Below are 16,075 nucleotides of genomic sequence, written 5' to 3'. Positions count from 1 at the left end.
GCTCGTTTTCATCGGATCCAACAATAAACATTAATATGGCTGAAAATTTGTATTATAATTTCTGGTGTTGAATCAATTAAATCAATTTTTAAACCATTTCAAACATTTAAGGGCTTGCTGATACTAAAAGGTTGTTCATAGCCAATCCTTAAATTACAACAATTTCTATCAACAAATTTAAGGTTATATGTGTCCACAGTATTACACATGTGTGTCTTGTAATTATAGATAATTCAGTAAATAAACACATGTACAATACCCTCGCACAGCAAGAAGGTTCTGGGTTCGAGCCCAGCGGCTGGCGAGGGCCTTTCTGTGTGGAGTTTGCATGTTCTCCCCGTGTCCGTGTGGGTTTCCTCCGGGTGCTCCGGTTTCCCCCCACAGTCCAAAGACATGCAGGTTAGGTTAACTGGTGACTCTAAATTGACCGTAGGTGTGAATGTGAGTGTGAATGGTTGGTTGTCTCTGTATCAACCCTGCAATGACCTGGCGACTTGTCCAGGGTGTACCCCGCCTCTTGCCCATAGTCAGCTGGGATAGGCTCCAGCTTGCCTGCAACCCTGTAGGACAAGATAAGCGGTTACAGATAATGGATGGATGGATGTGTCTACAATATTACACATACTGTATGTGTCTTGTAACTATAGATAATTCAGCAAATAAACACGTGTACAATCCCCTCACACAGCACGGTGGTGTAGTGGTTAGCACTGTCGCCTCACAGCAAGAAGGTTCTGGGTTCGAGCCCAGCGGCCGACGAGGGCCTTTCTGTGTGGCGTTTGCATGTTCTCCCCATGTTTGTGTGGGTTTCCTCCCACAGTCCAAAGATATGCAGGTTAGGCTAATTGGTGGCTCTGAATTGACTGTGAGTGTGAATGGTTGTTTGTGTCTCTATGTGTGGGTCAGCCCTGCTATGAGCTGGCGACTTGTCCAGGGTGTACCCTACCTCTCGCCCATGGTCAGCTGGGATAGGCTCCAGTTTGCCCCGCGACCCCGCACGGGATAAGGGATTACAGATAAAACAAACAAACAATCCCCTCTGAAATTGAGGCAGCACAATGGTGCAGTGGTCAGCACGGTTGCCTCACAGCAAGAAGGTTCTGGATTCGAGTTCAGTGGCTGACGGGGGCCTTTCTGTTTCTGAGTTTGCACGTTCTCCCCATGTCTGTGTAGGTTTGCTCTGGTTTGCCCAAAGCCATGCAGTTAGGTTAACTGGTTCCTCTAAATTGCCCATAGGTGTGAATGGTTGTTTCCCAAGCCTGGAAATAGGAGGGTTGCAGCAGGAAGGGCATCTGGTGTAAAATTATGTTCCAATTAATGACATGTGGATCAATAGGGTCCACATGGCAGTACCCTGACCTGGTGACAGCACTAGACAAGGAAGATGATATGATATTAACAATCCCCTCTGAAATTATTGGAAGAACAAGGTGATTGTTATACATATCTGAGTTTAAGATCAAAAGATAAATATGAGATTATAGATCAGAATTTCGGTGGCACGGTGGTGTAGTGGTTAGCACTGTCACCTCACAGCAAGAAGGTTCTGGGTTCGAGCCCAGCAGCCAACAAGGGCCTTTCTGTGCGGAGTTTGCATGTTCTCCCTGTATCTGCGTGGGTTTCCTCTGGGTGCTCCGGTTTCCCCCACAGTCCAAAGACATGCAGGTTAGGCTAACTGGTGGCTCTAAATTGACCGTAGGTGTGAATGTGAGTATGAATGGTTGTTTGTCTCTGTGTGTCAGCCCTGCGATAACCTGGCGACTTGTCCAGGGTGTACCCCGCCTCTCGCCCATAATCAGCTGGGATAGGCTCCAGCTTGCCTGCGACCCTGTAGGACAGGATAAGCGGCTACAGATAATGGATGGCTGGATGGATTTCCTAATATTTACATCTAGATGTGTTAAACAACTTAGAATATAGCACTTGTGGTGGCAGAACACCCAATTATTAGGTGAGAAAAGTATAAAAACAGATAGTCTTAGAGTAAATTAAAGTAAATAATTAACAATTATTCGCTGAATGTAAGGTGAATATCGGTGAATGATAATCGAGACTAGGTTGAGATTAGTATTCACCAATATTCACTGAGCCTGAGGCAGATAATTGTTTCAGTATAAATATATGGGTAATTATTTTAAAAATCGTATTAAAAATATTTTTATTTCAATCTTCAAAAGCAGCATGCAAATGCAGTGTGTGCAGATTTGTGTCACTTATCTATGCCGACTCACATAAAATACTTTGTTTTGTAATGGATAAAATAAATCACAATTCCACCTTACCTTTGAATAGTTTTAGACCAAACTTCGAAGCATCTTTAGTGCTTTTAGGAACAGCATTTTCTTTCATAATTTCTAATTCTTCCTGTTGACAAAGTAAGAAATAATCTGAATCTCTCGTCCAATCAGTGCATGTGATTTCCTATAATCACCTCCGTATTTATACTAACACTTAATATTTGGTTGCATATCCCTTGCTTCCAATAACTGCATCAAGCCAGTGACCCACTGACATCACCAAACTGTTGTATTCTTATTTTATGATGCTTTTCCAGGCATGTCTCTCCCTTCAGTCTCTTCTTCAGTCAGTGAAATGCTGCTCAAATGGGTTGAAGTCTGGTGCTCGACTTGACCAATCTAAAACCTTCCACTGTTTTCCCCTGATGAAGTCCTTGTTTTGTTGGAAGTGTGTTTTGGGTCATTGTCTACATGAGATTGGATGCATTTCTCTTTAAATTGGCAGACAGATATTTCTATAGACTTCTGAATTCATTCTGCTGTGTTACCATCATGAGTTACACCATTAATAAAGATTAATGAGCCTGTTCTAGAAGCATCCATACAAGCCCAAGCTATGACACTACCTCCATCACAATTGAGTGATGAGTTTGTATGTTTTGGCCTTTCCTTCACTCTGGTAGAGGTTAATCTTGGTTCCAGAAGTTTTGTGGCCCATCTCTGTATTTCTTTGCAAATTCCAATCTGGTCTTCTGATTCTTGCTGCTAATGAGGGGTTTGTATCTTATGGTATGGCCTTGATACAGTAAATTTGCTCTTGAAGTCTTTGAATGGTGGATCCATGGGTGCAGATCCCGGGGGGACAGGGGGGACATGACCCCCCAGTTTCTGAAAAACATGAATTGTCCCCCTCAATAAAAATCCCCTAAATTATTAAAAATTGTACAAACAAATGTATTTTCAGACAAATGATTCCCTGTGCAGTACTTTTTGAATGATGTGGCGAGCCTCTACGAAGTTGTGATTTATGGTTGCATGGTGTGAGTTGCACACGGGCAAAAAATCACTTTTGTGCCCCCCCAATCCTGACATCAGATCTGCACCCCTGGGTGGATCACCCCTGCCCTGTGGAGGTTGTTGGTGATGTCACTGACAGCTTCAAAATGACTTTGCTTTTTGATAGCAGCCTTCAGCTCGTCTGTATTTTGGGGTTTCTCATCTTCCTCTTGACAATACCCCAGAGATTCTCTATGGGGTTCAGGTCAGGCGAGTTGGCTGGCCAATCAAGCACGGTAATTACGTGGTCAGCAAACCATTTGGTAGTAGTTTTGGCACTGTGAGCAGGTGCCAAGTCCTGCTGGAAAAGGAACTTGGCATCTCCATAAAACTTGTCAGCAGATTCTAGAGCATGAAGTGCTCTAAAATGTTCTGGCAGATGGCTGCATTGACTTGGGACTTGATAAAACACAGTGGACCAACATCAGCAGATGACATAGCACCCCAAATCACCAAAGACTGCAGAAACTTCATATTGGACTTCAAACACCTTGGATTCTGTGCCTCTCCACTCTTCCTCCAGACTCCTGATTTTTGAAACATGTTAGCTTGTGTGTAATTATTCTAGAATATATTACATTTTTTCACTCTTTCTTAAATAACTGGTAGAAATTACTGAACTTTTTCCACGATATTCTAATTGTTTGAGATGCACTAGTATAGAAATAAAATACAGTAGTGTACTACTGCAGTCTTATAATTTTGATTTGGGACATCACATCAACCAGAACAGTTTTGATTAACAGATTCTCTTTATGGACACCCATAGTGTGATTCACAAAAATCAGAAATGCAACAGAAATGTAACCCTACTCCCTTTGTAATATTTCTCTTATTCCCCCCCATGTATAATTTTTTTTTAAGATAAAATGCGTGAGACAGCTAGTCATATAAGCCAGCAGACAGATGTTTATTATGTTTGTACATCTGACTTTTCACTGAAGCCCAGGGATACAAATGATGCAAGGTATAAAAATACAAATGCACAAGACAAGAAGTTCAAGAAACACACTGTACAACATAAAAATATATACTTTTCATAATTTTTGGAACAATCTGTACAACTGTTTAAAATGTATTTACAGACACTTAATGCATTTTCAGGAAGAGAATTTACAATGGCTGAAGTATTAAAAAAGAAAAAAGGAAGTGCTTTTGACTGCTTTTCACCACGCATGATCACAGCATGGGCTGCGTCTGTTCTGTCAGTGATGCTGCTCAGTGTCGTGCAGCAGGACTTGCTAAAAGGCTCAGAATGGATGAAAGGCAATGCAGCTTCTCCTTAACCAGCTCAGGTAACTTCTCGTTCTCCTTATACCTAAATCAGAGATAGGTAAGGTCAGGAACAAACAATGCTTTAAAAATCACGTTCATTCCACGTTGTTTTAACAGAAGTGCTTTACCGGGTGATGTGTCCTTCAGGAGAGGTGAATGTGATGCAGGATACTCCTGCCTGGACCACCAGCTGGGACCCATCATTAAATTGAACCCATACTTCTCCACTTGTTAGCTAAAAATCAAATAAATGGAAACATTTCAGACAATGGTGCGTTTTGTGCAGCATCCAAGACTTTTTTTTTTATTCTACTACTTTATCTGAAGACACACTGCAAGAGCAATAAATATTTGACCTGAGAGGCCCAGCCTATGTTGGGTACAAAGATGGACTTGAGCACTTTTCCTGTGCTGACGTTGCATCTATCTTTGGCTGACTGTGGTGAGCTACCTTTAGCCAGACTGGTTGTCGTAAAATCAGACCCACTGTAGGAAATCATCTGTTATGTAAGAGAGAAAAAAAAAAGCAAATATATTATAACCTAGAATTTGTAACATTATACACACAAATACATCATAAACATAATTTAAATGGTGTGTGTCTTACAGAAGGGGTGATGTGGGGTTGGTGAGATGGACTCAGGCACACCTGAGCAACCTCAACAGGAGCTGTCGGAGCCTGTTCAGAGGCAGGCTGGGCCACTGGGCAGGAGGAGGCAGAGTTCGTGGGCCTCCTGATAAACACACACGAAACAAATATATGCAAGCTTGAGGCTGAGGTAACAGAAGGAACATTGTAGTACAGTGGTCCTGTTAGACATTAAAATATGCGATATATCGCACTTTGAGGTACAGTATATCAGAAAAAGTCTGACCTGCCAATAGTTATGGGAAAGAATGGAGTGACTCCAGCACTACGCTGCTCCTCAGCACCGATGGCAGCCTCCAGAGACAGACACATCCTGTGCCCCTGACACAAAGACAAATATACTGAACTTATTCTATATAGCTACTGTGGTGTTTAAATAGTATCTTTAATAAATGGTGCAACAGCAGCTGATCTGAGTAAACAGAACAGTATTAGCACAATAAAACACTTCATTGTCACACTTTGAATACCACTGACCTATAATATTTAATGACTTAAACTTGATAAGGATTAAGTACTTAGCAGAGCAGTACCTCATCTGTGAGCTCCATGTAGTGTCTGCATTCAGGGCTTATGCCACTTACACCTACATCTCCTTTCACTGTGTATGACTTGCCACTTTTCTCCACCACTCGCACCTGATCACTTGTTTTATGGGTTTTTGCACCTAGAAAGGAGAACAAATAATGAGGACCGAGTCAGTGTTCCAGCCAGTTTATTTTACCAGAGCGTCATGCCCTGCCCTCAAATACCAACACCATGCCCAAATTCTATATAGTACAACCCCGATTCCAAAAAAGTTGGGACAAAGTACAAATTGTAAATAAAAACGGAATGCAATGATGTGGAAGTTTCAAAATTCCATATTTTATTCAGAATAGAACATAGATGACATATCAAATGTTTAAACTAAGAAAATGTATCATTTAAAGAGAAAAATTAGGTGATTTTAAATTTCATGACAATAACACATCTCAAAAAAGTTGGGACAAGGTCATGTTTACCACTGTGAGACATCCCCTTTTCTCTTTATAACAGTCTGTAAACGTCTGGGGACCGAGGAGACAAGTTGCTCAAGTTTAGGGATAGGAATGTTAACCCATTCTTGTCTAATGTAGGATTCTAGTTGCTCAACTGTCTTAGGTCTTTTTTGTTGCATCTTCTGTTTTATGATGCACCAAATGTTTTCTAAGGGTGAAAGATCTGGACTGCAGGCTGGCCTGTTCAGTACCCGGACCCTTCTTCTACGCAGCCATGATGCTGTAATTGATGCAGTATGTGGTTTGGCATTGTCATGTTGGAAAATGCAAGGTCTTCCCTGAAAGAGACATCGTCTGGATGGGAGCATATGTTGCTCTAGAACCTGGATATACCTTTCAGCATTGATGGTGTCTTTCCAGATGTGTAAGCTGCCCATGCTACACGCACTAATGCAACCCCATACCATCAGAGATGCAGGCTTCTGAACTGAGCGCTGATAACAACTTGGGTCGTCCTTCTCCTCTTTAGTCCGAATGACACGGCGTCCCTGATTTCCATAAAGAACTTCAAATTTTGATTCATCTGACCACAGAACAGTTTTCCACTTTGCCACAGTCCATTTTAAATGAGCCTTGGCCCAGAGAAGACGTCTGCGCTTCTGGATCATGTTTAGATACGGCTTCTTCTTTGAACTACAGAGTTTTAGCTGGCAACAGCGGATGGCATGGTGAATTGTGTTCACAGATAATGTTCTCTGGAAATATTCCTGAGCCCATTTTGTGATTTCCAGTAAAGAAGCATGCCTGTATGTGACGCAGTGCCATCTAAGGGCCCGAAGATCACGGGCACCCAGTATGGTTTTCCAGCCTTGACCCTTACGCACACAGATTCTTCCAGATTCTCTGAATCTTTTGATGATATTATGCACTGTAGATGATGATATGTTCAAACTCTTTGCAATTTTACACTGTCGAACTCCTTTCTGATATTGCTCCACTATTTGTCGGCACAGAATTAGGGGGATTGGTGATCCTCTTCCCATCTTTACTTCTGAGAGCCGCTGCCACTCCAAGATGCTCTTTTTATAGCCAGTCATGTTAATGACCTATTGCCAATTGACCTAATGAGTTGCAATTTGGTCCTCCAGCTGTTCCTTTTTTGTACCTTTAACTTTTCCAGCCTCTTATTGCCCCTGTCCCAACTTTTTTGAGATGTGTTGCTGTGATGAAATTTCAAATGAGCCAATATTTGGCATGAAATTTCAAAATGTTTCACTTTTGACATTTGATATGTTGTCTATGTTCTATTGTGAATACAATATCAGTTTTTGAGATTTGTAAATTATTGCAATCCGTTTTTATTTACAATTTGTACTTTGTCCCAACTTTTTTGGAATCGGGGTTGTATTATGAATAATCATGTTATATGTGCACGAGTGGTTTACTGGGAAACAAGCCACTCGTATTTTTCATACGAGCTACATCTGGGACATGGAGAACCAAAACCGTGACATAAATCTCTATATGTCACTTGTGAGGAAATCGATGAATTGTTTTGAAAATCTGGGTACTGCGTTTGTGAATGTGTCTACATAATAAAAAGAAAAATCACATGTTGGCTTGAAGATATAAAGTTTATCTTCTCATGTTGAAAAACTTGCATTTTTCATATGAAATACATCACGGCTCTGAGTGACACATTTAAATAATATTGGCTGGCTTTGAGTGGTCTATCAGATATATTCCATTCAGCTAGCATGATATTGAACTCATCTTCGACTTGTCCAATATCATGCTAGCTGAATGGAATATATCTGATAAACCACCAAACAAACAAACAAACAAACAAACAAACAAAAAAAAACCAGCCAATATTTTTATTTTACTTACACACACACTCTTCATAGCATTCTCAAAGGCCAATGCTAGCTAACCCATGACTTGGCGCTGTTAGCGCGACAGTCCAGTTACCTTCCAGCTGGTGTAGCAGTAGCGTTAGCAAAGGCCAACCCTAGCTTACCTGCGACTCTGTGCTGTTAACGTGGCAGTCCAATTACATTCCAGCCGGTGTAGTGTTAGCGAAGGCCAATGCTAGCGCAGCCAAGCCGAATATTATTATTATTTTCCCTGTGTAGTTTACTCATCTCATTATCTCTAGCCGCGACTTTTAAAATCAACATCAACAGCTACACACAACAAGGCTACCTGGTAGCCAAAATTCTCTCAAAATCTTCCGTTTTTAACGAAAAAAACCTGGTGGCCGTGCTTGTTTACAAACTGTCACGGTCACTTGCTAACGCAGAAGTTTTACATCTCTGACATGTGACATCGTGTTGTCTTGACAATTGTAACAATATTGCACGCTCATTCTCCATTGGGTACATTGGCGTAATACACAGAGGATAAGCGATATGATAATGCTGCATGCTATTAATAAACCCACTAGAAGATATTAGAATATATGTTTTTATTCCATGGAAAAAGTGGCCTGTATGTATAATAATTCCTGATATTTCACTCTGATGATGTCACGCCCAGTGTTTTCCCGCTGACTGGACGCGCATTGTCAAAATAGTGAACCGGTTCAAAATTAAAATTCTTCTAACTTGTATTTTTTGTGGACGTGTCCATATAATATAAAGAGCATTACATGGTGGCGCAAAGATATGAAGTTTATCTTCTCGTGTTGAACATATTTTCACTCGTTTGCTTCGCTCACTTGTGAATATGTTCACCACTCAAACTTCATATCTTTGCACAACTGTGTAATATCCTTGATGTATTAAACTGATTAAGAAGTTTCTTACTTTAGTTAACACAAGTAATTTCCCTGAGGGAACCCTCCCAAAGGGATCAATAAAGTTTTATCTAATCTAATCCACTTTGCATAGTTGCCCAGTATGGTTCATTTTGCATGATAGATTCTTTGTCTATAGCGATGCATGAAAAATTGCCTGCAGTAAATCATTGGCACCCTGCCGTCTTGGAAAGCTGGCTGGAACACCAAGAGAGGATATGAAGACTCTTAACAACAAAAATAAACTTGTCAAACTTGTCTTCTTTAATGAGACAAAGGCATTGCCAAGGTTGTATTGCTCAGATATCACAAAAATCGTTTTATATCTCAGAAATAAGGACATGTATACGCATATATGATTGCTACAGTTTTTGAATTTGAACTTGCAACTCAAACATGCAGTACCCACCGTCATAGAAGCACATTTCCAGGTCTGCATCAGGAGAGTTTTCCATTAACATGCACTTGGCAAACTTGGTGTACAAGGTTACTTTTGGAGTCTTTGATTTCACCAACTGAATGAACTTGGTGGCATATTGATACTTCTTCCAGTACTTTTCTAAATAATAAAACAATTCATACATGAAAAAAAAATTATTCCCTGCTCATGAGGGCATATACACAATACATGAACTTTAGCAATCATTATTATAAATTCAGAATCCTGTTGAGTCTTCAAAACAGTACCTGGCAAATCTTCATAGCTGCATATAAAAATGTCTTCTGGGGGAGAGGGAGGATGATCCAGTACAGGGAAACCTTTCCCCTCATTGGGCTGGTACACAGTCACCTGTACAAGCAAACAAATAATACTCAAATCACTGAGTTGCATTTTTAGTATACGATTTTTACTATAGAGAAAATGTGAGTAAATAAACAACTGAATGAGTGATTCCTTTACCATGGAGCCATCAGAGGATATCCTCAGTACTTCCTTTACCCTCTCCTGAGCTCCTTGGCCTTTTAGAAGCTCCATACACACCTCTCCTGTATCTAGGATACTGACCTAAAGCGGAAACATATTAGCATATTATGCACATGCATACCCAAAAATAGTTTACAGTAGCAGATGGTACAAATGTCACCCATGCTGGTGCACATCACACAAAAGAAAAAAAAAATTCCTCCTAAACCATTCCTGGGGTGATGTTAATAGGCCTAAAATAACCTCACTCACCACGGCATTTTTGGTCTTCTGTCGAATGGGCTTCAGTCTGGCTGAACAGAGAGGAGGACACGGAGGACTCTTTCTCTCTTTTCCCTCAGTAGCTTTCCTCCTGGACAGAGGAACAGTTTGAACGTCTACACAGCCCTGAGGTGTTGGGAAGTGGCCGATTCCGAACCCATCCTCCCTACAGGGACCAGGGTCACTGTGAGAAGAGGATTGGTGGTATAATTGAGGAGGTTGGCCACTTGTTGCCCTGTCACTGCAGGAAGGCAGAGCCCCAACTGCCTCTTGTCCAGAATGGAAACTACCACTGCTGCTGTAAACGCTGACATCTGCTGGTCTCTTGAAAGAACCTTACAGTTAAAAAACAACAAGTTAGATAATAATAGTAATAATAATATGATCAATATTGTTGAATGACTATAACTATTGTGTTGCTTATTGGGCACAATTGCATTTAAAACTTAGATGAACAATTACTTTCCAGTTATATGGTTTTTTTGTTTTAAACCTCCAATCAAATAAGTAAAATACCATCAGTGCTGAACCACTGCTGTGTGCTAGATTCTGCCGTCTGTAATCTAATAGTATGCACCGGTGCAGAAAAGGACGATCCAGAGCTGTAAGAGGAAAACAGATAACTCTAATATTACAATAATAATATAATGATAGAAATAAAGTACAACATACTTGATCATCATATTTGATTAGTCATATAATGGCATTTCACGGAGGAGCCAACAACAAAACTCCTGATACTGAGGGAATTCACTGCCATATCAGAACATCAATTCAAATTTGTACCTTGCAGGCTGTTTGACAGGTGGTGAGGGTAGACGTCCATGTTCAGCATAGCTACTGTCCTGATAGCTTGAGGTTGATGGGAAAACGCAACCAGATCCCGGAAGCACCTCCTCTGAGTGGCATCGCTCCAGCTCCACCTCCTGCCTACCACGGCTATAACCAGCACCAGAGCGATCAGAGGAGTGAGCCCGTCTCAGGTAGCGAGAATGAGGCCTTCCACTGACAGGATCCACAGCAACCCTCACACTGCCTGTTGCATGTGGTTGCCAGTCCTGCTCTTCTTTAAAACTACAGCTGTTGGATTGCTGTGAATGGCTGGGTAGTGGCACCAAGCGGTTGGGTAAGGCCTGGCCCAGTACCTGCCTGGTTTTCCTGTAGAGCCGACTGCTGCTGCTGTTGCTGGTAGTATTGGACGCTGTAGATATTGTCGCTATGCCACTGTCTATAGAGCCTCCATCGCTACCCCCAGAGTCTTTGCTTGTGGTAGATCCACTCTGAGTCATGAAAGGGTGATCTAGCACTGCTGACAGGCTGGGCCTCAGAGCAGGATTCTTCTGCAGCAGCAGCTGAATAAGATCCTGAGCTTCAGCTGACACATGAGTGGGCATCTGGTACACCCCTAAAACCACTTTACTAAGGGTGTGTTTGACAGTGTCTGTGTCGAAGGGGGGCCTGCCTGTCATAAAGGCATAGAACATACATCCCAGAGACCAGACGTCCGACTCCAGGCCGTGGGCACTCCGGGTGGCCACCTCAGGAGAGATGTAGTTGGGGGTGCCACACATGGTGAAGTGCTTCTCACTAGGCAGCTTGAGTTGCGTGGCCAAACCAAAGTCGGCGATTTTAATGTTCATGCTACTGGTAAGAAGCAGGTTAGACAGAGTCAGGTCTCTATGCATAATGCCATGAGTATGCAGATACAGCATGCCTTTCACAATCTGGTGCATGAAGTGTCTCACTGTTGGAAGAGATTTGTTCAGAACAATAAATTAAAGGCTAATTACTCCCAAACTAGGTTAATGCTTAAAATAATTAAAAAGCAATTACCATCAGATATTTAAGCATTCTACCCACTCAGTTGAAATAATAATTACAAAAAAAAAATCACCTTCTTCTTCTGTGAAAGGCTTCTTCCTGTCTTTTAGATAACGGCTCATTTCTCCGTTATGGCACATCTCCAGGACCAGATACACATAATTGCTGTCTTCAAAATAATTGTACAGCTTCAACAAAGAAAAACAAAAGGGGGCAGAGTCAACAGATGTTTAACAAAAATGCAAAAATCAGCAAGCAAACTTTTACTTTTTAACTAGAATAATATAATATTAATATGTTTGCCATTACAATTTTAAAGCCTACAGAAGATTATACTGGACAAGTAATAAATATCGAAGGGGTGGGTGCCCAGGTAAATCACAGCTCAGTACTTTGACAGCACACACTAACGAGTCCCTGAGGGGGAACTGTAACTCACCTCCAGTATTGAGGGATGTTTTAACCGACACTGAATCTCCACCTCGTTAATGACACGTTGCACCATGCCAGCTTTGTGCATGGCCTTCTTATCAATCTGTGGTAACACACGGGCACAAAGCACAATTGCACAGAGCACATACAGCATGTAACCGCCCATCTGCGCCAACAAAAAACACTCAGAAAGGAAAAGCAGAGGGGACAGTCTTACCATTTTGATCGCTACTTCCAAGCCCGTGTTGACAGATTTGGCTCTGTAGACGCAGGCAAAGGAGCCCTTACCGAGTAAGGTGAGAACTTTGAAATCCTGAAAATGAAAGGCAGAAATGAATGACACCTCAGCTCTGACCTGTAAAGTGTGTGAAGGGTTAATAACACAGAACCATACGAAATCCTTCTCTCTCCAGAACAGGTCGTTTTCACTACCTCGATGTTAAGGTCTTCGGATGACGTGAGGATTTTATCATCATCATTTACTGCACATCTTCTGCTGTTAGTTAAATCCTGCATTAAAGACCGAATCGCGTCAAACATCTTTGCTAAAGTGTAACACGGTTTACTTTTGGGTCGCAAAAGACTTCAGATGTGATCGGTGTTGAGGTCCCTCCGTGTGTGTGTGTGTGTGTGTGTGTGTGTGTGAGAGAGAGAGAGAGAGAGAGAGAGAGAGAGAGAGTGTGTTGTTCTACTAGCGTCCCTGGAAACCTGCATCTGTCAATGACATTTACTCAACAACAGACTGATCCCGGCTCCATTCCCGCTAATGTACCTCTATAGGACGCCATCGCACGTCTCCTAGCAACAGAACACGTCCCAATTCTCCGAATACAAACCGTCACCATAAACACAGGTGGTTAAATACCAAGTGAGATGCTCATTGTTTTCACTCAGCTCTCTCCCGTCAATCACTCTGAGCTGCTAATTAGTTAGCTAGCTAGCACACAAACACACAGCTACTCTAACCAGCTCGATTGCTAGCTTCCGACTGGAGTAACTACACAAATTAAAACTACATTGAACACAGAATTGACTAATATCAAACTTTAGACAGACATTTAGCAGAGGATCACTAGATAATTGAGTAGTTTGACAGGACAGTTAGCTAAATTAACTAGCCTAGCTAAAGCGGCCGCGCGACTCCACAACTCACCTCAATTTTCTCGCCGATAGAGACACTCATTTCGACTTCATTCGACTCGTTACTCGAGAAGATTCTTTAAGTACGACAATAAAAATCCTTTTTCATTTCATGGAACTTGTGTCTTCGTCGTTTGCAGTGTTTAAAAATACATTTAAAGGTTGTACTTTTGTTCCGCTCCAAAATATTTCCCTTTCCTCCATTTTGAAAAGTCCGCCCGTTAGAATCGTAATGACGTAGAGCGACGTCATCAGGAGGGCCAGGACGCGTGCACGCGCGCGCCTTTAGGCTGCAATAAAAGTCCCAATGTGTGTGTGTATACACATCACAACAAACACGTGTGCATGTTAACCCTATTCAAACCTGATCTATCTGGATTCTACAAAAATCTATTTACTTGTTTTTTTCTTACACTTAAACTCTTGACAATAAAACTAAAAAAAAAAAAAAAAACCCTGATGGAATATAATTTCAATACTTTTCAAATCCACTACAATGGACTTTAGGTTTCAGGAGCTGCAACTTGGAGAGAATGTGTATTCCTTTGAAAGAAAGCACAACTGGGCGGCACAGTGGTGTAGTGGTTAGCGCTGTCGCCTCACAGCAAGAAGGTCCGGGTTCGAGCCCCGTGGCCGGCGAGGGCCTTTCTGTGTGGAGTTCGCATGTTCTCCCCGTGTCCGCGTGGGTTTCCTCCGGGTGCTCCGGTTTCCCCCACAGTCCAAAGACATGCAAGTTAGGTTAACTGGTGACTCTAAATTGACCGTAGGTGTGAATGTGAGTGTGAATGGTTGTCTGTGTCTATGTGTCAGCCCTGTGATGACCTGGCGACTTGTCCAGGGTGTACCCCGCCTTTCACCCGTAGTCAGCTGGGATAGGCTCCAGCTTGCCTGCGACCCTGTAGAAGGATAAAGCGGCTAGAGATGATGAGAATGAGATGAGAAAGCACAACTTTATTCATCATACACTTGTGAAATTCCTCTTTGCACTTAACCCATCTGAAGCAGTGAACACACACATGCGCACACACACGTGAGCAATGAGCACACACACATATCTAGAGCAGTGGGCAGCCATGCTAACAGTACCAGGGGAGCAGTTGGGAGTTAAGTGCCTCGCTCAAGGGCACCTCAGCCCAAGGCCATCCCATATTAACCTAACCGCATGTCTTTGGACTGTGGGGAAAACCACAGACACGGGGAGAACATGCAAACTCCACACAGAAAGGCCCCAGCTGGCCGCTGGGCTCGAACTCAGAACCTTCTTGCTCTGAGGCGACTGTGCTAACCACTTACACCACCGTGCCGCCCATATAACCATTTTAACTGCATAGTATTCTTTTGTTTTTCTCATTTTCTTTTTGTATACTACACATAAAAACATTAAAATACTAAAAATGCAATGCAATATTAGAAACACCATAAAAATAACTAAAAGAAACAAGCTGATGTTGATCAGTTCTCGTTTCACATGAGTGCAAGTTCTCGTCCTTTCATGGCATCTGAACACTGTATGTGATTAAACTTGCTTCTTTTTTTTTTTTTGCTACACGTTACACACCTCTTTGATTAATGCAGAATCAGATTGAACAACTGTCATTTTGCCTTAAAGCTTTGTTGTGGGTTAGATTTTAACGCAATTCTCATACCAACAAAGGTGCACAGGTTTTGCAAGATTTATGCACAAAAACAATATTTCAGCAGTGATTAATCCTAAGACTAATAATGAAGAACGTTCAGCTGAATTTTGGTAGAAATCTAATGAATTCCCACCTATTCAGCCAGAGATTGCAGTTACAAAAATAAGTTCGTTTTTGGGCGGCATGGTGGTGTAGTGGTTAGCACTGTCGCCTCACAGCAAGAAGGTCCGGGTTTGAGCCCCGTGGCCGGCGAGGGCCTTTCTGTGTGGAGTTTGCATGTTCTCCCCGTGTCTGCATGGGTTTCCTCCGGGTGCTCCGGTTTCCCCCCACAGTCCAAAGACATGCAGGTTAGGTTAACTGGTGACTCTAAATTGACCGTAGGTGTGAATGTGAGTGTGAATGGTTGTCTGTGTCTATGTGTCAGCCCTGTGATGACCTGGCGACTTGTCCAGGGTGTACCCCGCCTTTCGCCCTTAGTCAGCTGGGATAGGCTCCAGCTTGCCTGCAACCCTGTAGAAGGATAAAGCGGCTAGAGATAATGAGATGAGAAGTTCATTTTTTATATATGCATTTCCACATCAAATATGAATAATATTTAAATGCAACATCTAAATGTGAATGTTTACATTGGACACAGCCATGGGTTGCTTATGTGCAGAAGATTCTCTTGCACCTTGTAGAAACTTTCATCATAATAACCATTTTCATGATAGCATATAAATACCATACCACTGCTTCTGTTAAAGGCCTTCAATCAGGAGTTTGTTTTTAATATTTGTTTAATTTCAACATGTGTGGTCATTAGTTATCATTTCCCCTATTCATCCATCATTAAAGATCTATCTATCTATCTATCTATCTATGA

General features: G+C 41.9%; 1 protein-coding gene across 1 annotated transcript; it reads right to left on the bottom strand.

The window, feature by feature from the left end:
- Window positions 1–4,179: 4,179 nt before the first annotated feature.
- plk4 (polo-like kinase 4 (Drosophila)) lies at window positions 4,180–13,783 on the bottom strand. The gene is made up of 16 exons (XM_060934225.1): window positions 13,587–13,783; window positions 12,651–12,746; window positions 12,441–12,536; window positions 12,075–12,189; window positions 10,967–11,924; window positions 10,697–10,782; window positions 10,172–10,515; window positions 9,896–10,000; window positions 9,682–9,784; window positions 9,404–9,553; window positions 5,751–5,884; window positions 5,444–5,538; window positions 5,176–5,302; window positions 4,925–5,068; window positions 4,697–4,803; window positions 4,180–4,611 (listed from the first exon to the last, which is right to left on the bottom strand). The coding sequence occupies exons 1-16, from the start codon at window positions 13,614–13,616 to the stop codon at window positions 4,512–4,514; spliced, it is 2,790 nt and encodes a 929-aa protein (XP_060790208.1). The 5' UTR covers window positions 13,617–13,783; the 3' UTR covers window positions 4,180–4,511.
- Window positions 13,784–16,075: the final 2,292 nt, after the last annotated feature.

This window comes from Neoarius graeffei, chromosome 11 (assembly GCF_027579695.1).
Source record: "Neoarius graeffei isolate fNeoGra1 chromosome 11, fNeoGra1.pri, whole genome shotgun sequence".
Taxonomy (NCBI): domain Eukaryota; kingdom Metazoa; phylum Chordata; class Actinopteri; order Siluriformes; family Ariidae; genus Neoarius; species Neoarius graeffei.
The sequence above is the reverse complement of the archived record's forward strand: the minus strand, read 5'-3'. Positions and strand labels throughout refer to the sequence as shown.

Bases quoted from the DNA above. Each gene is read 5' to 3' on its own strand.
- plk4 (XM_060934225.1), bottom strand. From the start codon at position 13,616: ATGAGTGTCTCTATCGGCGAGAAAATTGAG. The intron at 10,516-10,696 runs GTATTTTACTTA...TTTAACTGTAAG, and splicing joins GCAGTGGTTCAGCACTGATG to GTTCTTTCAAGAGACCAGCA. The intron at 9,554-9,681 runs GTACTGTTTTGA...TTTATTATTTAG, and splicing joins CAGCTATGAAGATTTGCCAG to AAAAGTACTGGAAGAAGTAT.